The 25590-nt window shown below is 38.6% G+C and overlaps 1 protein-coding gene and 1 pseudogene across 1 annotated transcript in view; one reads left to right on the plus strand and one right to left on the minus strand.

Annotated features, from left to right (window-relative positions):
- Window positions 1-24708, minus strand: part of Xrcc5 (X-ray repair cross complementing 5) — a 97877-nt gene extending 73169 nt beyond the window's left edge. Inside the window, exons 1-7 of the mRNA XM_087206141.1 lie at window positions 24521-24708; window positions 20929-21042; window positions 15897-16080; window positions 14984-15032; window positions 13934-14056; window positions 11382-11573; window positions 6877-6991 (exon numbers count right to left, since the gene is read on the minus strand). Coding sequence (XP_087062267.1) covers window positions 6877-6991; window positions 11382-11573; window positions 13934-14056; window positions 14984-15032; window positions 15897-16080; window positions 20929-21042; window positions 24521-24538 — 795 coding nt within the window. The 5' untranslated portion in view covers window positions 24539-24708. The remainder of the gene's footprint in view (window positions 1-6876; window positions 6992-11381; window positions 11574-13933; window positions 14057-14983; window positions 15033-15896; window positions 16081-20928; window positions 21043-24520) is intronic.
- Window positions 10413-11201, plus strand: LOC101718991 (cytochrome c oxidase subunit FA4 pseudogene; annotated as a pseudogene).
- Window positions 24709-25590: the final 882 nt, after the last annotated feature.

Below are 25590 nucleotides of genomic sequence, written 5' to 3' on the forward strand. Positions count from 1 at the left end.
GACTTGAAGCCAGAAATCTGCCTGAATCTCACAGGTCTGCGACTAGCTCGCTGAGACTCATTGACTTATATTTGCACACTGAGACCCACGTTGTCTATTGTGACAGCAGAGACACACCCTGAAAGAGGCCCTTCATCTTCATTGTTATTTTTTATTCCCAAAATTAGTATTATTAGTTTGGTTTTTTTCTCTTTTCTTTTCTTTTGCTCCTCTTATCTTTAATTTTTTTCCTACTCTTTGCAAATATTTGTTTTTCTCTCCTTTTTTTCTTTTCTTTTTCCTTTCTCTCTCTCTTACACTCACTCTCTTGCTCTCCCACATCGCTCATCTTCCCTTTTTGTCCCTGTTTTGGTCCTCATTCGGAGTTCTTTATTTTCCCATTATTCTCTTTTTCCTTCTCAACTGTGTCCTCTGGCAACACTGCTAACCTTCCGCTATCCTTCTTCCCATCTGTCCCTCCCTCCCCAACCCCTTCTAACTCCCCATCCCAATGGCTACAGTTGTTATATTGAAGAGTTTATTCACTATATGTTGGGTTGGTCCTTGATCTTGATTTAATTCACACAGCTAAAGGTGATAGATTAATAACTACCACAAAATGTCATTTTCAAAGATGTACTTGATGCAATGGTGTTGCTGATTGTATCACTTGGGCTAAGGTGTTGGTATTGATCTAGTCAATGAACCTTCCTAGTATAAGGAAAATGAGATAGCCTTAGAGTCATTAGAGACTCAAAAACTTAAAGACCAGCTATATCTGGAAGACACCTCTGAGAAGCAATCAGTCCATAAGGGTTCTAATTACAAGCAACAAAGTTACCTACAATAAGCAATTTCAAACTATCAACCCAGGAGTTAAACCAAGGACAGTACCAAAAACAAAAATGAGAAGACATTTAAGCAAGGCACAAACTCAGACTTCCACCCCACCAAGGGTAAATCCTGGGGGAAATGAGATGGTAAAGTCCCCAAACCTGGATACCCTGAACTGATAGCACAGGAAGTAACAAAACAGATGAATGAGGCTCTAGAAAAATTCAACGCAGAAATAATCTCCCAGATATCTATAGAGATGGTGAGCAGAGTGAAAGACATGTTTAGAGGATCTAGAACAGAAACAGATAAAAAAAATAGATGAGCTCAGAAACATCCTGGAAGCCATGAATACACAGCATAAGAAAGAAATGGAAACCATGATCGCCCAACGTAAGAAAGAAATGGAATCCATGAAACAGATTCAAACAGATATTCAGGAGATCAAAAACTCCATTGAAAGTATCCACAGAAGATTAAGGGAATCTGAAGATAGAATATCAGATATAGAAGACAGGATCGCGGTTAGGGACCATGAAAATAGAGATTTCTTAAAAATAGTAAGGGACCACGAGAAATCTATCCAACAACTGCTAGACGATGCAAAGAAGAATAACATAAGACTGATAGGAGTCCATGAAAAAACAGGAGAAAGCACAATTGACATAAAAAAACTGTTGACAGAAGTAATAGTGGAAAACTTCCCAGACAGAGGTAGAGAATTGGACATACAGATAAGTGAGGCATATAGAACTCCAACTAGCCATGATCAAAAAAAATCTACATCTAGACATATAATAGTCAAGATCCCAGAAACGCAACAGAAAAACAAAATCCTACAAGCAGTCAGAGAAAAGAAACAAATCATCTACAAAGGAAAGCCCATCAGAATCACAGCAGACTTCTCAACACAAACCCTCAAATCAAGGAGAGCCTGGAGTGAAGTATTTCAAGCCCTAAAAGAAAATAACTTCCAACCTAGACTGTTGTATCCTGCAAAATTATCTTTCAAAATCGATGGGGAAATTAGATACTTCCATGACAAAGGAACACCTGAGAAATTTCATGAATGCCAAACCAGCACTACGAGCAATTCTAAACAATATCCTAGAAAAAAGCAATGAAGGTCACAACTCCATGAGGCTCAACGGAGGGAAGCCACCAGGCAAGGTAAGACACTAAAGGGAAAGGGGAAAAAAATAAGAAATAAAAGAGCCAACAAAAGTAAAACATGACAAGGATAAATCAATATCTATCAATTATAAACCTCAATGTTAATGGCCTCAATTCACCAATCAAAAGAAACAGACTGGCAGAATGGATTAAAAAGAAAAATGCAACAATATGCTGTATACAAGAAACACACCTAACTCAGAAAGAAACTCATAGACTGAAAGTAAAAGGATGGAAAACAGCTCTCCATGCCACAGGAACCCAGAAGAAAGCAGGGGTAGCAATCTTATTTGCAGACAAAGCAGATCAAATCAAAACTAATTAAGAGAGACAAAGATGGTCACTACGTCCTTGTGAAGGGAACAATCCAAGAGGAAGAGATGACAGTCCTAAATATATATGCACCAAATACGAATGCCCCCAACTATACAAAACAAATATTAATAGACATGAAAAACCAAATAAACACTAACACAATTGTGGTCGGGGACCTCAATACTCCACTATCACAAATAGACAGATCATCTAGACAAAAAGTTAACAAGGAAATTCTAGAACTGAACCAAGCTATTGAACAAATGGACTTAATAGATGTTTACAGAGTGTTCCACCCCACAAAATCAGAATATACATTTTTTTCGGCTGCACACGGGTCATTCTCCAGAATAGACCACATGCTAGCTCATAGGACATGTCTAAGTAAATGTAAAAGAAATGAAGTTACCCCCTGTATATTATCAGACCATAGTGCAATAAAATTGGAGATCAATAACATAAGAAACCACAAAACCCCAACAAACACATGGAAACTGAGTAACATCCTCTTGAACAACCAATGGGTCACAGAAGTAATTAAAGAAGAAATTAAACAGTTTCTACAAGTAAATGAAAATGCCAGTACAACATACAGGAATCTATGGGACACAATGAAAGCAGTTCTACACGGGAAATTCATAGCAGTGAATGCCCACATTAGGAAAACAGAGAAAACTCAGATAAACAACCTAATGCAGAACCTCAAGCTCCTAGAAAAAGAAGAGCATAACAAATCCAAAGCTCATACAAGAGAGGACATTATATAGATCAGGGCAGAAATCAATGCAATGCAGACTAAGAGAACAACACAAAAAATCAATGAATCAAAGAGTTGGTTTTTTGAAAGAATAAATAAAATCGATAAACCTTTAGCCAATCTTATCAAAAAAAGGAAAGAAAAGGCATAAATACATGCAATTAAGAATGAAAAAGGTGAAGTCACAACAGATCCAACAGAAATCCAGAGGATCATCAATACCTACTTTGAGAACCTCTACTCCAATAAAATGGAAAACAGAGAAGAAATGGGCAGATTCCTAGATACATACGAATTGCCAAAGTTAAATGAAGAAGATATACAAATTCTAAACACCCCAAATACAATGAGTGAAATTGAAAATGTAATAAAATATTTACCAACAAAGAAAAGTCCAGGTCCGGATGGCTTCACTGCTGAATTTTACAAGACATTTAAAGAAGAACTATCACCATTACTCTTTAAACTCATCAAGGAAATTGAAAGGGAAGCAATACTTCCAAATTCATTCCTGGAAGCAAGTGTTACTTTGATTCCAAAACCAGGGAAAGACCCAACCCAAAAAGAGAACTACAGGCCAATCTCCCTAATGAACATAGATGCAAAAATCCTCAACAAGATACTGGCAAACAGAATACAGAGCGTCATCAAGAAGATCATACACCCTGATCAAGTGGGATTTATCCCAGGGATGTAAGGATGGTTCAACATTCGTAAATCAATAAATGTAATACACCATATTAACAGAGTCAAGGACAAAAACCATGTGATCATCTCAATAGATGCAGAAAAAGCATTCGACAAAATCCAGTAACCATTCATGATAAAAACCCTACAGAAAATTGGAATAGAAGGTCTTTATCTTAAACTGATTAAGGCTATCTATGAAAAGCCAACAGCCAACATCATACTAAATGGTCAACAACTGAAAACTTTCACACTAAAATCAGGAACAAGACAAGGATGCCCACCATCACCACTCCCGTTCAATATACTTCTGGAAACATTAGCCACAGCAATTAGAAAAGAGAAAGAAATAACAGGAATAACAATAGGCAAAGAAGAAGTTAAACTGTCATTATTTGCTGACCATATGATACTTTACATAGAAGACCCAAAAAACTCTGCCAGAAGACTTCTAGACTTAATTGACAGATTCAGGAGAATAGCTGGATACAAGGTAAACACTCAAAAAACAATAGCCTTCTTGTACACAAATAACAGACTCACTGAAAGAGAAATTAGGTAAACAATTCCTTTTACAATAGCATCCAAAAAAATGAAATATCTAGGAATCAATCTAACAAAGGAAGCAAAAGACCTCTACAATGAAAACAACAGCACTCTGAAAAAAGAGATCGAAGAGGATACAAGATAATGGAAAGACATCCCTTGCTCCTGGGGAGGAAGAACCAATATAGTGAAAATGGCCATACTTCCAAAACTACTATATAGATTCAATGCAATGCCAATTGAAATTCCAACAATATACTTCACAGAACTAGAGAAAACAATCCAAAAATTCATTTGGAACCATAAGAGACCTAGAATAGCTAAAGCAATTCTAAGCAACAGAGACATGGCTGGGGGTATCACAATCCCCAACTTCAAACTATACTACAAAGCTACTGTGATAAAATCAGCATGGTACTGGCAAAGGAACAGACCTGAGAATCAGTGGAATAGATTAGAAGATGCAGAAGCAACTCCAGACATGCTCAGCCACCTCATCTTTGACAAAGGAGCCAACCATCATCATTGGAGGAAAGATAGCCTGTTCAATAAATGGTGCTGGAAAAACTGGATTTCAACCTGCCAAAGATTAAAACTAGACCCATAACTATCACCATGCACTAAACTAAGATTGTAGTGGATTAAAGATATAAATATTAAGACAGAAACACTAAATTTGCTGGAAGATAAGTTAGGTAGAACTCTTGAAGACATTGGCATAGGAAAAGACTTCATGAACAAAACCTCAGCAGCACGGGAACTAGCAGAAAGAATCAACAACTGGGATCTCATCTTATTAAAAAGCTTCTGCACTGCAAAAGAAACCACCAACAGAGCTAATAGACAACCTACAATATGGGAAAAAATTTTTAGCAGCTGCACCTCAGACAAAGGACTACTATCTAGAATATATAAAGAATTGAAAAAAATCAGACCCCCCAAATTCAAAGACCCCATTCAAAAATGGGCATCTGAAATGAACAGACATTTCTCAGACAAAGAAGTAAAAGCAGCAAACAAATAGATGAAAAAATGTTCAACATCACTGGTCATTCCAGAGATGCAAATGAAAACAACACTGAGATTCCACCTCACTCCACAAAGAATGGCTTCTATCAAGAAATCCACCAATAACAAATGCTGGCGGGGGTGTGGGGAGAAAGGAACCCTTCTCCATTGTTGGTGGGAGTGCAGACTGGTGGAAGTCAGTATGGAGATACCTCAAAGAACTAGGACTAGAGGTCCCATTTAACCCAGCTAGTCCCCTGCTGGGTATCTTCCCAAAAGAATTAAAAGAATCATACCACAGTGATATATGTGCACCCATGTTCATAGCAGCACAGTTTGTAATAGCTAATGCTTGGAAATAGCCCAAGTGTCCATCAACTGTAAAGTGGATAAAGAAAATGTGGTTTTTTTATAAAATGGAGTACTACTCAGCCATAAAGAACAAAAAACTAGAGGCATTTATAACTAAATGGATGTATATGGAGGCCATACTCTTAAGTGAAATAAATAGGACACACGTGTAAATACCGAATAGTTTCTCTAGTGTGAGAAACTGATAGTGTAAACAAGGGTTAAAGTGATTAAAATGAATTGATAATTTGAAATAGGAAAAAAGGTCCAAACACAAAGGAGTGAAGGGAGGGGAAGGGGAAAAGAAAAGAGGGAAAGGAAAAACTATGAGAAAAGAAAAAAAAAAAAGGAAATGAAATCTATGTAAATAGGGAAGGGCAGAGGGGGTGAAGGGTGCACGGGTAATGGGGGAAAAAACAAGAACCAAGATATATCATGTCCAGGCACAAACACCCAATGATAAATGTAAATGAATTGTATACCTAAAATGTACCAATAAAAGAACTAATAAATAAATAAATAAATAAATAAATAAAAGTACTCCCTTACAGGTTCTTATGACATATCATGTGTTTCAGAATTAAGTTTTGAATACACAAAAATTTTATGTACTTAGAATATTTTTATTTTTTGTACATTTAAAGAAAAAAGCAAGGAAGCACATGTGCAGGCATGAATCAGAGACTCCTACTCAGACTGGATATTCATCAAATAATCACCAGAAGCAACTCACTGTTGACAGTGCACTAATATGCACAAATGTACATATATTATGAAATACAATTTTACAGTAGCAACTCATCAGTTTTTGACATTTCACAGATGTTGTTACTATCAGATCATTAATAACTGAATCAGGTATGACTGAACCTCCAAAACTCTGAACTTAACTCTGCTCCATTGTCTACAATTCTGCAATAATATTACAATGACAACTTAATGCACTGCATTTTTTTTCTTAAAAGAAAGATCTGAACTCATGATTAACAGTCAATTATCAATGCAGAGAAAGAGGGGGGAATTAAACTCTATTATACACAATTCTTAAAACTTCTCTCCTAGAATGCCTTCTACATAAAGCTTAATGATTAAATGAATAAAGGGAGAGCAGCTAGAGAAGCAGTAATTATGCTCTGAATAACCCGCACATGAATTGTCAGCTCCTTACATAAGTGTTTTTATCTGCCTGGTAACATGTATTTTAAAAATATATAACTACCACTTACCGATTTATAGGCCACAATCTTTATAGATAGGTTGGAGCCAATGGTCAGTTGGCAGGGCCAGGGCATGGAATGCCTTTCAATTTTCTTGAAAATGCACAGTTGTCTCAGACTCTCACTTAATAAAGAAAAACATACGATGAAAGTAACAATTTAAAAATGTTAACTTGTACTACATGATTCAGTTTTCTAGAATGAGAAGTGAGCTATTGTTTACTTTTATAAAGAGAGGAACAGTAGAGAATGGCAGGAAAATGACAACCACAAGTTGGGAGAGAGCCAGAACACAAGTGTGTTGGCTGAGAAGGAAGTATGACTTGAATCACTTCACTGACAGGTGGAAGTGAACAGTTCTCTTTCCTCATCCAATCATTTCTTTCAACTCTGCCACTGGTTCTCAACATTTTTTCAGGAACAAGGATACCTTTGAGGATATGATAAAACTATATTCACAAATGAGTCTGCAGAAAGGATTCAGCAATGTCTGAAAACAATGAACCTGAGGATAAAAATTCCTGCTCTGGGATATCAAAGGATGGGCACCATTCTGTAACTTCACTGCTCACAATGTTATAATTCATTAGTTGATGCCAACTTTCTTCAATAGAAGAAATGATCTGTTTGTATACATATACAATAATTAAATAAAGACTATCCAAAGGGTAAAGGAAATCAGTAGTCTCTAGTTAGTCTTAAGGTAAAGTAGGTAACTCTTGGTATTTTACTGATGAGAAGGGCTGAAAGAAGGGGACAAATACAGTGTAAAGTGCTGCCTCATTTAACCAAAAATGATCAATTCTATTTTACCTGCCCTTCATTAAACATAACAGAGAAGATTATAAGACAGGTTATTCCTGTCCTTTGATATTGATTCAGATAGAGAGCAAAGGAATTAGTTACTAAATATACAAAAACTTTACAGACCAGACATTATGACTGATCTCCTTGGTACAGATGAAAAGCAGATCTACAAAGAGGTAAAGAGAATTATCTTACATTATCCACAGTTACGGACAGAGAGACCTCAAGAGACCCCAATTCTCATAACTAGTTTATAATAAATAATAAATATTCTACCTGTTAACTTGCTTCCAAAGTTTGTAGCACACCTTCCCTTGGGTTGTTGGGAAATGAATGAGTCTGAACCTGTCTTACAAGACATTACTAGTCCAAGTGATGAGTCAGGCCCAAAACCATCACAATGTACAGGTTCTGTTCCAGGAGAAATTCTTAGGACCACTGTCTCCTATATAAGACTTAATAACTACATCAGTTCTGCAATAGCATTAAATCTTCCAAGTACAAGTCAGCTTCCTAAAATCTTCTACATGATTTAAGTCCAGCTCAGCATTGTCCAGTAGAGCTGCACAACAAGAAATGGCCCACAGGAAATTGAGCACTTGAAATGTGGTTACTGTCATTAAAGGACAAAATGTCAAAATCTACTTAATTTTAATTCACTTAAATGTAAACAGCCATATGTAGCTAATGGTTATTGTATTTCAATGGGAAAGTTCTGTTCTACATCTTCATAGTAGACCTAAAATCAAAGTAGCTTCAAATTGCGAGGACAACGCTTGGTCAATAATTTACCCACTTGTTATACTATATTAGCTTTCCCATTGCTGGGACACAATCTCAACACCCACAACTTAGGGAGGAGAGACTTAATTTAGCCTACAGCTTCATGGGATTCAGTACATGGTCAGCAGACTCCAAGACAGGAACATCATAGCAGAAGGGTGCATGGAAGCAAACTGCTTAGTTCATGGTAGCTAGGAAGCAGAAAGGAAGGGGCAAGGGACAAGACAGACCTCAAGGCTACAACTCTATGGCCTACCTAGACACACCCAGAAATTTGTTCCTCCAATTACCCAGGTGGATATCAAATCCAATCAAGTTGATACTCCATCCTAACTAGCACATACATTATGGGGGGAAACCCCTTTTAAATAGTAATTTACACTGGCATATAATTTTTCTTTACATTACCATGACTAGTACGTTAGTTTAAGGTATGTATTCCTAATTAGAAAAAGAAATAACTTAGGAACATTTATCTGTACATATTGTGACAAGAACATATATTATGCTAAGAAGATTTACTTCATTAGGATTCCTCACTGATTTTGTTGGCAACCTTTTGGGAAATTACAATTCTATTTCCAAATTTTAAATATAATTTTTCAAGCATGTCTATACTTAGAAAATCAGGATGTATTATCTGTCAATTACAGCTCACCAGAAATACTTCAAACAGTGGTTGCAAAAAAATTAGAGCAGATATATACCATACCTACTCAAAAAGCTCTAGTTGTTGAATCTTTCCTTCAATTGAGAACTTTGCTTAAACTATCTTTTGTATACTGTTAGACAAATCAGAATTCATGAACATCAAGCAGTATTATCTCAGAAAATCTGAATTCACACAAGCCATTCTGCTTGATAAAGTATTTGCCACTTTTGCCAAATCAGGGATCTCAAACACACACTATTCTAGATGCTATTGTTATGGTTTAGGTCTTAGATGTCCCACAAAAGGCTTGCTGAGTTGGAAGATTGGTTGCTCATGGGCTTTTCAGAAGTGACTGGATCATGAAGGTTCTAACTTCATCGGTGGGCCAATCCACTGATGAGATCATAATTTGAGGTCATTTTGGGGAGGGGCTGGAAACAGGAGGTGTGTCCCAGTTGAAAGGGGTGCAATGCTGGGGACTATACCTGGCCCCAGGTCCTTTTCGCTAAAGCTCTTTCCCTCTGCCTCTGCTTCTCAATTGCTTCAAGATAAGTAGCTTTCCTCCACCACCCTCTTCAGCCATGAGATTTCTGCCTCATGGCAGACCTAAAACAATGGAGCTGGCAGACCACAGAATGGAAACTGAACCAAAATAAACCTTTCCTCCTATAAGTTCATTTTCTCAGGTATTTTGTCACAGCGATAAAAAGCTAACACATAGCGCTTTTGGGCCCTCTCAGGTTCTCTGCTCAAAATAAATGTGTCTAATCTAATTAATAATAAGACTAACAAAAGAGAAAGTCTCTTGTCTCTACAGATAGATAAAACAGTTTGCTTTATTGTTATATGGTACTTCAGGGATTTCACTTTTTAAAAATAATTTGGCTAGCGTGGCATGGGGGCACACACCTATAATCACAGCATGCAGGAGGGTGAGGCAGGAGGGTTGCCAAGAGTTCAAAGCCAGCCTGGGCTACATAGTGAGTTCAAGGCCAGCCTTAACTACATAGCAAGACCCTGTCTCAAAAAAAAAGGAAAAAGAAAATAATTTTGCCTTTACAACACCTATGTGAAATGAACTGGCTATAAACTCTTTACATTTTGAGTTTGGTTTTGTATACAATGGAGTACTATTCTGTCATAAAGAAGGATAAAGAAGGACATTTTTAGGTAAATATATGCAACTTGAGACCACACTTTTAAATGAAATAAATTGGACACACATGCTTAAATATTGCAGTTTCTCTTGCATGAGAAACTGAAAGCATAAAGACCAAATGGATGATAGATATTGGGAGGTAAGAAGAAAATGTTCAAATGGGAGCAAGGGAGCGGGGAGAGGGAAAGAAAGGAAGAAAATAGAAGGAAAAAAATGGAAACAAAACTTTGTAATTACAGAAGGAAAGAAAGGTTGAAAGGAGGGAAGGGAAGTAGGGAAAAAAGAAGAATCGATATATATCATGTACAGATACAAATTCCCTATGATGAATGAGATCATTATGTATATCTAAAATGTAACAATAAATTAATTTAAAAAGTAGGCCAGGCATGGTAGCGCATGCCTGTAATCCCAGCAGTTGGGAGCCTGAGGCAGGAGGATTGCCGCAAGTTCAGGGCCAGCCTGAACTACAAAGCGAAACCCTGCCTCAAAAATCAAGAAAAGAGAAAGAAAAAATTAATTTAAAAAAAGAAAAAAAAAAATTTTTTTTCAATAAATAAATAAAAATCACTAGTAATTCAACTGATTTAAAAGCATTAGTGGGGCCCTCCAATCAAAACAAATTTATGGAGACTTGTTTTTCTCCATTTTGGGATGTAGGCCTCTGCTGCAAACATGCTCCACCAGATCATTGGTCAGGCCAAGAAGCATCCTAGCTTGATCCCTTTTTCATGTTTAGTAGAGCAGGACATACTAGAGCAGCACTATATTTGACATGTCTGGCATTGTTCAATCCAGATGTCAGCTGGGACAGAAAGAATAACTCAGAACCCTAGAACAAACTGGGTCCCCATGAGCAATACAAGTTCTACTCAGTGAATATGGATTATAGCAAACTGAAGGAAGTCCAAACTTCTAAGTGAAATGTTTCATTATAAAGCTGCTTAGAATGAAGGTCTTTCAGAAGCCATCTGTATAATTTTCCACTTAACCAGGAAATACTTCTCTAAATGCATGAAATCATGTTGATTTGCTGGAGTTTATTCCACAGATCTCTGAAACTTGAAAAAAATTTATGTGGGTACAATTAAAAGTTATGTTTTCACTTCTTACCTGAAGGAATAAATTTCATCCAGCCCATTGACTCCCTCTAAAGACAGCATCATCTTTTTCACTATCTGTATACCTTCTTTTTGCTGCTCAGTGACTCCTTTTTGAAGAAAAGAGGGCCCATGGTCACTCAAGTGCAAGTTGCCATCTCCTCTGTCTCCAGTTCCATCTTTCTTGCCAATAGGGAAAGGCAAACTATCAGGAAAAGACCAGCAGTTGTTAAGAAGACGGGCTCTGAGGCAAATAATAAACTAGGTCCCAATCCTGTGACTGTCACTCACTAGCTATGAGAAAATGAACACATCAGGCAATTTCACAAAGCTTCGTATTTCTCATCTGTCAAATAACACCTACCTACCTTAGCCAATACTGTATTCCCTCAGTTCCAGGTGACTGAAACCTCTTTGATTTGGTAAAAAGGGGAAATTTATTGGCTTACATAATCAAATAATTGAAAAAGCAGGGTTATATATGGACTTAGGGTAACCAGGCCCAGGGTGTCAAATGCCATGATGTCTGTCTGACCCTTTCACTATCTCTGAGTACTGTGCCTTCATTTGTCCATACAATGGCTTCACTCTCAGAGTAGCCTCCTCCCTATCGCCTCCGAACACACTCAAGCTGTGCTATATGACCCCCAAAATGCACAGATTAAAAGTTAATCATTAATGTGATATTATGAGGCAGGACCTTTAGGAGGTGATTAAGTCATGATGGTAGAGTCTCAGAATTCTGAACAGTGGCCTTACAAGAGAGGTTGAAGAGAGCACCCTTCTGCCTTTCTGCCATCTGGGGACACAGCAACAGGCAGCATCCTAGAAGCAGAGATTCCCTCACCAGAAACCAAATCTGCTTTGGCACTTGATCCCGGACTTTCTAGCTCCAGAAATGTGAGAAATATATTTCTTTTGTTCATAAATTACTCAGTCTAAGGTATTTTGTTATAGCAATAGTGATGGATCAAGACAAGCTCACAATGTCTAACTCTACAACCTAATAGGGATTCCATGTTTAATCCTGTTCTCAAATTCAACTAAAACCAGGAGTCTGAGGACCAGAACAAGTCTAAGGAACAAGCCTACTCAGAATACAGTGGTTCTTTGTGCTGCTAGTCCTTGTTTTAATGCAACTAGAACACTCAAACACACTTAGAATATACTGAACAATAAAAGTATAAATTCTGTATGCTGGCAGTTTATAGCACAAGAAGAAAACATATTACCCAAGAAAAAAATAAAACCAGTCAAATAACAAGCAAAAAGAAGAAAAGGCTACATTCTCTTTTCTGCACTTACTTATTAAAAAAAAAAAGAAGCAGCAGCAGCCCTTTCAAATGACACTGACAGCTCAGTATAGTATGCTTCAACTATGTGGAGACATCCTGAGATCACAAACGGAATAGAAGGTGAGCCGGGCTTCTGAAGTACTGAGAAAATCTCAACTCAATAAGAAGTGTCACTTAAGAAGCACTTAATTTCTCTGAAGCACCATTTTAACAAGTACCAGTCTGATGGGTTACTCTGTACCCTTTTTCTACAGTTCTACAGAAAGGAGATGTCCCTCAGCAGTCCTAAGAGGCACACACATGCAAAAGAGATTCTTAATTCCTCATAGCAGGCATTTTAAAAAGCCAAAGGCTTACCACAATGAGATACAGACTTCTTGGTAGAGCTCTCAATTTGAGAAATGAGTGTCCCCAGATTAATAATTCAACATCCTATACTATCACTCTGCTTTCAGTAAAAATAGGACAAGGAAAAAAAAGGGTTTTAAATACATCAAGGATTAGTATAGTAAAAAGAATTTTTTGCTAGGGGTGTAAGATGAAGAAAAGTAAATGTTGGAGGGGAAATTCAAGATATTAGGGGAGGAGGGACACCTCTAGTAAATTATGAAATACACATTTTCCCCTAAATTTGTATACCGTCTCTAAATAAACATAAGCAAATTACATTTTTAAATTACATTTTATATAGGTGCCTGCAGCCTATAGATCTTAGAAAGTGTTAAACATAAATATCAGACGTGTTATAAAATGATTCCCAAGTTGACATTTTTGTCTACCTGTAAGCATCTACTGTCTGTAGAGCAGTTCTCTGAGCTATGTAAGAAAACAACCAATCTGATAATTGTTTGTATAAAGTCTTCTATGCAGACAAGAGAGAACCTGAATGTCCTCAAAGACTCTTCTAATTCTTCAATTTTTGAGTTTAAAAACAGCATACAAAAAAGATCTGATAATGGGTGGGGGATTTAGCTCAGTGGTGCTGTCGCCTGCCTCACAAGCTCAAGGTCCTGAGTTCGATCCCCGGTAACAACAAAAAAAAATCTGACATTGAGCTCAATTCTTTTGTATCTCTCTATCATCCCCTTGTCACCAAAACTCAGAAGAGTTTCTAGAAAGCAGAGAACAATCAGTACATCAGTAGTCAGCCATGTGACAGATTCTGATTCAACTGAAAAAGAAGACTTCTATGAACCAATCACTCTGTAAAGGGTCCACTCACATTAAAGATAACAGGCTTTATCTATATACATTATTTGCAAGATCTTACAAGAATTGTAGGGAGATGCTATTTTTCTTTACATTATGAATTATAATATCCAGCTGATCTTTGCTGAATGGGCTGCTGAGGTCAGTGAACACTTCAATATGCCTCTTCTCAAACTTCTTTCCCCTAAAAGAGAGAATTATCACATTAAGAAATCATTCTCTTAAAGCCAAGTGTAACACACACCTGTAATCCTAGCACTCTAGGGAGGCTGGGGCAGGATTGCAAATTGAAGCCCAGACTGGGCAACTTAGTGAGACTATGTCTCAAATTAAAAATTGTTTAAAAAGCTGGAGGGGACCAGGGATTAGCTCAGTGGTTCCGCTGCCTGCCTTGCAAGTGCAAGGACCTGAGTTCAATCCCCAGTAGCAAAAATAAATAAATAAATAAATAAAAATACAAAGCAGGAGATACAGCTCAGTGAGAAGGCTCTGGGCTATTTAATCCTCAATACCACAAAAAGAAAAAAAAGAAAAACATTGTCCTGAATTGTTTTCTAAAAAGTCAAATACACTTGGTTACTCAGTAGTATGTGTATGCATGTATGTTCAAAGACATACATTTTCACAGCAAAATAATTAAATGAATAATGGATTAGGAATTTGGCCACAATACTATGCAGTTAATAGCAACTATTTATGGATCGTATCACTTAGTATTTTTATTTTTTAATTTTATTTTATTTTTATTACTTTATTTTTATTTCTACAGTGCTAGGGATCAAATCCAGAGAGGGTCTCATGCATTCTAGGTGAGTGCTCTACCACTGAGCTACATCCCCAGTCCCCACTTAGTATTTTTTTAAATTACTGATAATTAAGAAAGAAGGAAACATTTATTTCTCCCAGAGAAATTCACAACAAATATAGCCCTTCCTGTTTTTAAACTTTTAAAAAACAAAGAGGTTGAACCACTGAATTCTATCAGATGTTCCTTTAGCCACAAAAACATGCAACCTGATTGACAAAAAAAATCATACAGTTCATTGAATACATCAAGCCACAATTTTTACAGAAAGGCTGATTTCCAGTTTTTCTCAGGTGAGACACTTACACAGTTTCACGCTGAATCACATCCATGCACACGATCAGTGCATCCAGGACTCAGCCAGTTAAGGACAGAAACAGTACTTCATCCCATGAACGTGCAACTTTTTTCCCAGCGAAGTGCACAGTGCTGGAAATTGTAGACATTGGAATATACAAGAACTTAAAAGCACATGCCCAAGTACCCTCTAATTTCATTAATATATATTCACAAATGTTATATATCAAAGTATGCATCCTGACACACAATGTGTAATAAAATAAATAATAAAAGGTAATCTAACATGTTACATTCTTTTAAGCAAAACTTTTGATGACATTTGTTAGTATCTACGACACATTTTGGGTGATCATAGTCCATTCTTAAATACACAGTGAGCCATAACATAGCATTTCAAAGTGACTCCCAGTACAGCAGCACCTCCCAGTGATCACAAGTGGAACTAACTGGAAAAGTAAAAGGAAACCCTTAAAATTAGGGTTCCCATAGAAGAAATGGAGAATCTCTCAGTTTGAATACCAATCTGATTTTTGGCACAAAAATACCTTCTATCCAGGACAGGGTGGGGAATGCTAATGCTATACTCTTCTAAAAATATACTTTCTCTGCCTCCAAACATTTTTAACCATCCCTGCTATATACAGTCAATGCCACACAGACTAATAGCTTTCCCTTCCTATGCCTCCCAACTCTTAATGTCACTAATGCAGAAAAGGGACAAGTGACTGAAAGACCCACAGCCCAGGCACTCAACCTGATTAATTTCACATTAAATCCTAACACATATCACCTCTCTGTCCTCAGAGTAAAACATCCCCAGATACTCAGCAGTGGGACTCTGAGACAGCCCTACCAACTACATTATGATTTCCTAGATTAAAAGAAATTTCTTAAATCTCCTACAGCCAAAAAAGGATACAGTCAGCTTGTTGAGAACCTAGTTGGATTCTGCTGTCAATGTCCTCCAGCAAATCAAAATCTGGCAGCTTCAGGTGTCTGTGCACTGTGATGTTCTGGTACTGGTCCCCAACAGCAAGGGCATTGTCAGTGCTGTCTGTACCAAATAAGACTAAAGCAATCTCATCTTTGCTCTCAGCAAACACCTAGAGAAGAATGTCAGAAGGCTGAAAACAATATTAGAACAACATGGAAGCAGTAAGATGCCTAACCTTTGGACAACAGGACAATCATACCTCTCTATGGCAGGTCTCTAGAGCCATAAAATACTAGGCTTGATAAAACACGGGACTTAGCCGGGGTTGTGGAGATACACACCTATAATTTTAGCACTCAGGAGGCAGAGGCAGGAGGATTGCCACAGTTCAAAATCAGCCTGAGCTACACAGTGAGTTCAAGACCAGCCTGAACTACATAGTGAGATCTTGTCTCAAAAAAATCCAAAAAACATGGGACTTCTTCAGACAAAGGTCTACTATCTACAAACGATAAAGAACTTAAAAAAATCAGACCTCCCAAATTTAAAGGCCCAATCTAAAAACAGGCATCTGAAATGAACAGAATTTCTCAAAGAAGTAGAAATACTTCTAGAAATATATGAAAAACATAAAGAAACTTATGAAAAAATGTTCAACATCACTGGTTATTTGAGAGATGCAAATGAAAACAATGCTGAGATTTCACCTCACCCCAGAAAGAATGGCTGCTATCATGAAATCAACCAATAACAAATGCTGGCGGGGCTGTGGGGAAAGAGGAACCCTGCTCCACTGCTGTTGGGAGTGTAGACTGGTGCAAGCACTTCGGAAATCAGTATGGAGATACCTCAAAGAACTAGGACTGGAAGTCCCATTTGACCCAGCTATTCCCCTGCTGGGGATCTTCCCCAAAGAATTAAAAGAATCATACCACAGTGATATATGTGCACCCATGTTCATAGCAGCACAATTTGTAATAGCTAAAACTTGGAAGAAGCCCAACTGCCCATCAACTGGAGACTGGATAAAGAAAATGTGGGTTAGCCGGGGATTTAGCTCAGTGGTTTGGCCGCCTGCTGTGCAAGCGCAAGGACCCGAGTTCAATCCCCAGTACCAAAAAACGAAACAAAACAAAAAAAGAAAATGTGGGTTTTTTTATAAAATGGAGTACTACTCAGCCATAAAAAATGAGAAATTAGAGACATTTATAGCTAAATGGATGCACACTGAGGCCATATTCTTAAGTGAAATAAATAGGACACACATGTGTAAATACCAAATAGTTTCTCTAGTGTGAGAAACTGAAAGTGTAAATAAGGACTAAAAGGTATAATAGATAATGTGAAACAGGAAGAAAAGGGGCAAAGGGGAAGTGGGAGGGGTAGGGCAAAGGAAAGAAGGGAATGGAATTAATATGAGAAAATGAAAAAACGAACACAAAGGTTTTATATGTAGGGAGGGATGGAAGAGTTGAAGGAAGGGCAGGGGAATGGGGGAAAAAAACATGGGACTTACTTTACTGATAATGACAATCTTTAGGTTCTAAGCAGATTTTTTTTGATGGTAAATCCACCCGTCATTTCAGCACAAGTTTGAGTGAGGGGATGGAAAGGTGCTAACTGTTCTTATGCCTTCCAGCCAAATCAGAATCTAATTCTTCGTGAAAGTCAATCATACAAAATTTGAAAAATCTTTGTCTTTCTGGAATGTCTATTCAAAGTTAAAATTTTTCAGAGGTTAAAAAGAAATTTGCATGCTCATATCCTACACCTCAGCAATTCCATTGACAGAAATACATACTCTAGAGAAATGCTTGCACATGTACACAAGAAGACAGTGGACAAGAAAGTTTGGTATTATTTATAATGGTGCACAAACTACAAGCAAACTATCAACAGGAGAACACAAAAATACACTGCAGAATATTTGTACAATGGAATAATATACCTCAGTAAAAATGAATAAATGTGTACATTTAATCGCAAAAGCATAAAGCTATGTACCACATAAAACCACTTCCCTAGACTTTTGACGGCTTGATACAATACTAAATGTTATTTACAAATACATACTTACATCCAATAGCATGAAATATGCATGATAATAACTACTAAAGTTCTAACGTAAGGAAGAAAAGGGAGGAAATCAATGGGAAGGGCTTCAAGTTTATTTATCATATAAGATACTCCCCCCCCACCCCCGTATCAGGGATCGAACTCAGGGCCTTGTGCTTTTGAGGCAGGTGGTGGAACCACTGAGCTAAATCCCCAGACCAGATACTTCCATTTTTTAAAAAAAGAAACAAATATATTAAAGCATTAGGACTATATAGCATGAGACAATGGAAGAAAAAGGTGTCCTTATCTTCTCTATATTTTCATAATAAAATGTAAAAATGAAAAGTTGTATCGGACACAAAAGGCAGCCCTGTCCTCACCTAACTATTAACGTAGGCTTTTCACATTGGTAGGCAGGAGTGCTCTATGGGGAGAGAATGGAATTCTGTCATTCTTCATTTTTGTTTAGTCAGTTAAATTCCCCAAAACTCCAATTCCCAGTTGTACCTAGAGCGAAGGGCCCTGCTAGTAGAGTTTAGGAGTGTCTAACACTAGAGGCCCAGGATTTAGCTCAGTGGTTCTAGCACCTGCCTCACAAGTGCAAGTTCCCAAGTTCGATCCCTGGTACCCAAAAAAAGAATGTCTACTACTGCCTGTGCAGGTACCTGCCTCCAGAATAAGAATTCATCTTGAGGAAAGGTAAGCATATTCCAATGGCAAAACCTCTGTTATGGAAGGGAAGAAATTCTTTTTTTTTTTAAGTTTCTTTTTCTTTTTTTTTGATACCGGGAATCAAACTTAGGACCTCCTGCTTATGAGGCAGGCATGGTGCCACTAAACTAAATGCCCAGCTTTTTAAAGTTTTTTCTGAGACAGGGTCTTGTATAGTCCAGGCTAGCCTCAAACTCATGGCAATCCTCCTGCCTCAGCCTCCCAAATGCTGGGAGTACAGTGTATGCCACCATGGCCAGTGCGGAGGAAATTCTGAGTAAGGTATGAGACTAGCACTTGGTTTATATCCCAGGCTTCCAGAGTCACTTATTCTTATCGAAGGCACAAGAGCCAAAAATAAAACTGCTACTCTTAAAAAATAAATAAACAACATAAACAACACCAGAAAACCTAGCAGCTGAGGATGTAGCTCATTGGCTGAATGCTTGCTTGGTACGTTGGTATGCGTAAGATCCTAGGTTCAATCCCCAGAACACACACACACACACACACACACACACACACACACAAACAAAAAAAAAAAACCTATACCAACACATCTTTACCCCAGGGTCAGGATTATAGCACTCTCTTCTTTGACTCCTCAAGGACTTCAAGCCATCAGAATTTATAAAAATTGGGAACAACAAGTAGGAAGCAGTAGGGCCCTATGGAAGTAGCAATATCCAGAAAAATAGTAGAGGTGTCCACAAAGAGCTACAGTACCAGAGAAAGAAGCAGGACCTTTTGGACTTAGAAAAAGTGAGTCACACCAAGTAAAAGTAGAAGAAATAATAATAGCAACAATTTCATAATATTTACAATATGCCAAGTACTGTTCTAAGCATTTCATCTACAATAATTCTGTTATTCCTCAAAACAACTCTACATGAGAGACATCGTTATTTTCCTTACTTTACACACAGGCCACTGAGGCACTGGAGCAGATATCTCCAGGATAGCCACCATCTATTCCTCTTTTTATATCTTCAGATGACTCCTGATTAAAGAAAGGGAGTCTAATTCTTCACCCTTACCTGTAAGCTGGCCTTAGTGATGTACTTGATTAATAGAAAAAAATCAAAATGGCTTTCTGAGATTTCTAAAGCTAGGCCATAAGAAGCCACATAGGGAAGGTCCCTTAAAATGAGTACTCATTCTTGGGACACTCCTTCTCAGAACCAGCCACCACACTAAGCGAATCCCAAGCCACATGAAGAGGCTACATGTAGGGGTTCTAATGAATCAGCCCCAGTTGAGTTCACAGCTGCCATCATGTATCTCCTGGCCATGTGAGTGCGCTGTCTCGGTCAGCCAGCCCAGCTGAGCTTACAGATGACACTAGCCTCTGCCTCTATCTGAAAGTAATTGTATGAGAGGCCTCAAGAGAATCACTCAACCCAGCCCACCTAGTCCTCCCACAGAACCATAATGATGATCTTTTTTAAAATGTCATTTAAGATGCTAAATTTTAGGGTAGTTTGTTATACAGCAAAAGATAGGGCTGGGGCTGTAGCTCAGTCATAGAGCACCTGCCTAGCACATGTGAAGTCCTGGGTCCAATCTTCAGTACTGCCGCCCTCCAAAAAAAAAAAAAACTGGACTAGGCATGAAGAAGTTGAAGGACTTGCTCAAAACCATGAGGCTAGAGGGCAGGGATTTAGCTCAGTGGTTACACCGCCTGCTGCGCAAGCAGAAGGACCTGAGTTTGATCCCCGGTACCAAAAAAAAAAAAATCTAAAAGGGCCAGGGATTTAGCTCAGTGGTTCCGCCACCTGTGTTCCAAGTGCAAGGTCCTGAGTTCCATGCCTGGTACCAAAAAAAAACCCAAAAAACCATGGGGCTAGAAATGACATGGCATAGGGCCGGGGATTTACCTGAGTGGTTCCGCCGCCTGCCTTGAAAATGCAAGGTCCCAAGTTTGATCCCCGGTACCAAAAAAAATATGACATGGCAGAGCAAAGATTCAAACCCAGCTGGCTTTAGAGTCTGCTTTTAAACATTACTTTATACTGCCTCTCATTTCTGATAAAAACGAATATGCAGTACAGGGACCAGAATGGGGAGGGGCATATAATATTACGCTCTAGTGGTAAGTGGACTTGTATGGGAGTACATGTAAGAAATTCCCCCAGATTTCCCAAAACACTGAGTTACATTGTAAGGAGGTTGGTATATTTCACTACCCGGTAGAGAGAACATGGAGTTAAAACATGGATTCCACAATGAAGGTCAACCTGAAACTTACCTGTCGCTGGACAAACATGGTCATCACCTTCTTTGCTTGTTCAAATGGAGATTCTTCACCAGGAAAGGAGTTACTCATGGCAAAGCTCACATCCATACATAGCACAACAGCTGCCTAGAAACAAAATCGCAAAGAGTATTTGAGAAAATAACAGTCATTAAAAAAATATTCTGAGATATGCTCCTTGCTTCCTGCACTCAAAGAACCTGTACTGGGATTCAGGGGAGGCATGATAAAGGGAGGGGCTATGTTCTACACAGAGAACGTATGCAAGTTATAAAGTTTCACTTTGGAGAAGGCTTAAATAGTTCTAATACTCTCTCAAAGAAAGCAACCATTAGGAGAGGAACATGCTCGAGGGAGCTGGCATTTCTGCACCTGAGTTCCAGAATGGACCTGAAGTGAGTAGACCTGAAATGAACCAGCAGGCTATAGCTAAGTCCGGTCCCACTGAGCCAACAGGCATCAGGATGAACTGCAGACCTACCAGCATGAAAGTAGACACTTTTGTTATAAGTCACCAAATAGGGCATGGTTTGTTATAAAGTATATTTGTGGCAATAGGTTACTACTTCAATCTATATATGCTAAAATGGTATACCCCAACAATTTGAATCAGTTTGTAAACTGGGGACTGAAATAAAGACTAAGACAGTAAATCTATTCTAGCAAAGAACCCAGACACATAACAATGCCAGGATAATGCTACATGACAAGAAGTTTGCAGTAGGCAGTAAGACACACAGGAGAAACATCTGCCCAATACTGGTAGTGGAGACAAAAGAAGGGTAAGGCAGAAAATGCTTTTTGAATCTAATGCTTGGAAGGATGCAATCCTTAAAGAATGAGTATGAGTCAATCGTGAACAAAGAAGTTACAAAGGGAACCTCATAAGCGAAGCACCACTCATTAGATAGCAATCACATATGTAGGAGACTAATGAAATAAGAGAAACAGGCTAAAAATAAAAGGGATACAAGTAGGGCTGGGGATCTAGCTCAGTGGTTCCACTGCCTGCCTCGAAAGCACAAGGTCCTGAGTTCGATCCCCAGTACAAAAAAAAGTGGGGGGGGGATACAAATGAAGTTATGGCATCCAAAATTTAACTGAATGCAAGTTGCAGGAGATCTGAACTAATAGCAACTCATAATTTCAGAGTGGATTATAAAGTGAGTAAATATGATATGGTTTCAGCATTACATTTTCCACCCCTATCTCACTGCATTCCTTCAGACAGTTTAGGTTGTATCAATAGTATAATGAATTCAAGAAAAGAGGTTTTTTTACAATAAAAAAGACTAGATTAGTAATACTGAGACTTGTGTTCTAGTCCTATCTCTACTACTAATTAGCTCTGAGTCCTTGGTAATGTTGTTACTTAACCTTACTGTTAATTCAAGGAGGCAGGAAACCCTTAGACGAGATGAGATTTAAGTTTGTTTTCAGAGTTAACATTCAAAAAAAAAAAAAATTCCTGGACCCCAAGTTCCAGTCTCGCCTGTGATTTATACTGATCAAATTCTGACCAATTCCAGGTATCACAAGACCAAGATTAATTACAACTGAATATGAATGAGGTTTGGGAAGGGTCTGGAGACTATGTGACATAAAGAACAGATGAAAAAACTAGTGGTTGATCCAGATGAGAAGCTTAAGAGGAATATGACAGTACTCACCTAAATATTTGACAGCTGTATTATAAAAGGACTCCTGGAGAGTAATATGCTCACTAGATGGAAGTTACAGTGGATTCATTTGACTTCATATGGAGAAGGGGGGCATTTACAAGCAAATAATAAAGGAATTACTGTTTCCTGAAGCAGTGATCACCTGACCCTAGAAGTGTTTGAAAAGCCTAGACAAGATCCTGTCAGGGAAGTTATAGATGATTTCCAAATTTGCCTATACCTTTTGCAACACATGAAAAGGAAAGACTATTTTCACCTAGCTTATAAAGAATTGGAAATAATGCACCAATATTAAGAAATTTCTGGAGCACAGATAGCTTATATGGAAAAAAAAGTAGTAAAGAAAGAATTCCTGGGCCAAGGATTCAGCTCAGTGGTTCTGCCACCTGCCTCGCAAACATAAGGTCCCAAGTTCAATCCCCAGTACCAAAAAAAAAAATTCCTTGGACAGCAATAAAATTTACCTCCCATAGTTTCAATGCCCCAAGCATAAAAGCCTAAAAAAAAAAGTTAGAAAATATACTGCTAAATTCATTTAATACATGTTTACAAAACCTACTTTTAAACTAGGAAACTTGAGGACTAAAGATCTTTTGCAGAAATCAGGTATCCAGAAAATGGCATCAGAGTTTCACAGCCCAACATGATGATGCATGCCTGTAATTCCAGCACTCTGGGAGAGTGAGCCAGGAGGATCACAAGTTCTAAGCCCAGCCTGAGCGATTTAGCTAGATCCTGCCTCAAACTTTTTAAAATTATTTAGGGGTGGGAATGTACATAGCTCAGTGGAAAGGCCCTGGTTCAATTTCCAATACAGGAAGGGGGCAAGTGTGTTCGCAATATGGAACTTATCTGAAAGAAGAATGACAATAAAGTACTTTAAGTTCCTCTCTGAAAACAGTAAGAAAACCAGGAAAGAAACAGGGGAGCAACTTTTCATTTCTACACTGAAGGAACATAGGCTGTTAGGATTTTACTACAAGTTCCACTGCTACAAATAGCAACTCCACTGGAGCTACAAACTTTTCAGTGGAAATAAGAAAGCAGGTGAGCAGAATCATTATGAGTTCATAACTTCAATTAGCATTTTCCAACAGGAAGTTAAAGAGACTAGAGTTCTGCTGCTCAAACTTCTGTCTTGTTTATCTGTGTTGAATGAGTAAGAATAAATCAATGGACAGATGAATCCGTTGCTGGAATCACACCTCCCTTTGGTGACACAAAATTTTTTAATTCATTGTAATTTGTTATTAATCTGGAACACCAAGGGTCACATATTCTTAACAAAACAGAATTCTCCAAGGTTTGGAAAACAAAACGTCTTGGGTTCAAATCCAGCTTGCACCACTTAAGTACTGGGTGTTTCTCCATACCACAGTCTTACCTCTTCCCACTTGCAAACTTGGAGACAGTATGAACCTCACCAGGTTGTTCTGAAGATTACATGATAGGAATAAAGTTTAGATCTGTGCCTCATACAGAGTATGCTTTTAATAAATTCAGAATATTAAATTAGTATAGAGGTTGTAATATGATGCTTTACATTTCAAGTTATTTTACTCACAAAATCCCTCCCTGACCTTTTAGATCAAGCCTGTGGGCTCCGAAGCAACAGAGGTGGGTTAGGGAGCAGAGTAGGATTAAGAGCTATAAAGAAGTGGATAGGGAAGGAATGAGGAAGAAGGAAATGCGAGGGGTGCCAGGTGAGCAGGGTCAAATTCTGGACCCCAAATTCCCAGCTTTTTTGATAGGTCCTCGGTCCCGGCCCTCCGTATCCAGCCCACTACCGTGACCTTCCCTCTCGCCTCACCATTTGGCACCGCTGTCAACCCACAATCCCTGCCACCGAACCACCCTCTTCAGATCCCAGCATGGGTAAGACCCGAGCCCACGGCTCTCACTACCTTTCCCGACCGCGCCATGTTGCCGACCGCTGGCGCTTTAGATGAGTCTTCCGGGCGGGAAACAGCAGCGACTGCAAAACTAGGTTCTGGCCTACTGGCGCGCCTTCCCAAAGAAAAGCAGCTTCCGGCTGGACCAGCAAGGGGCGGGGAAACCGTGCCAGAACTCTGAGCAGGCGCAGGTTTTCTCCATTCCGCCCTGGTGAGGAGCTTGTGGTGTTTGAGTTTATGAAACGCTAGTACTGGATTAATATTATCATTTTTCCGAAAGGCGGACTTCTCTTTGCTGCCTTTGCCAGTAACCCTTTCTGCGTTGGGTGTCAGCCTCTAGACTCCCTTGAGTATAATCCCAGAGAACCACTTGTCTCCACTACTGGTCTGTTTCCTCTCCTAGAAAGGGTGCTAATGGAAGGCTTACAGATACAATGGCCTTAGCTCCAGCTCCCAAAGAGAAGAGTTTTTCAAGCAAATAAGTGGGAGGGGCCTTCTACTTTGCCAAGAAAACATGGTGTATGAATGCCAGGAGGAATGAAGCAGCCTCTGCTGCAAAGTGTCTGCAGATCTTGCCCCAGTCTGGTAGAACAAAATCCAATCAGATTTTCTTCCTCTTGAAAATTGGACCTTGGGGCTGGGGATTTAGGTCAGTGCCAAGAAGGAAAGAAGGAAGAGGCGGGGGGGGGGGGGGGGGGGGGGTGTTGGACCTTGGGAAATTAGGAACTAACGCTGAAAAGGTGTAGAGAATCCACGAAAAGAGAGGGGCCTTGAGGTAGCCAAAGTTATAGAGTCAGATCTTTCAGACTGCTCATAGAGCCCAGCATTTTTCCAGTTTTGTTTTGTGTTTTTTAAATTCAAACGCAGTTCTCTCAAAGCTGAAATACTATTTTTAATAACAGTTCTACTATAATTGGTAAAAGGAATTACTTTACTGGACTCACTGCAATGAAGGAAATATGCTTTATGTCCATGATTTCATCTCTCGTTTTTCATTTGTTTTGGGTTTTGTTTTGTTTTGTTTCTGAGACAGAGTCTTGCTCTATAGTTCAGACTGGCCTAGAACTCACTATGTAGCCCAG

This window comes from Heterocephalus glaber, unplaced genomic scaffold (assembly GCF_053883595.1).
Source record: "Heterocephalus glaber isolate CG9 unplaced genomic scaffold, H.glaber_assembly_v1.0 deba00000621, whole genome shotgun sequence".
In the NCBI taxonomy this organism is placed as follows: domain Eukaryota; kingdom Metazoa; phylum Chordata; class Mammalia; order Rodentia; family Bathyergidae; genus Heterocephalus; species Heterocephalus glaber.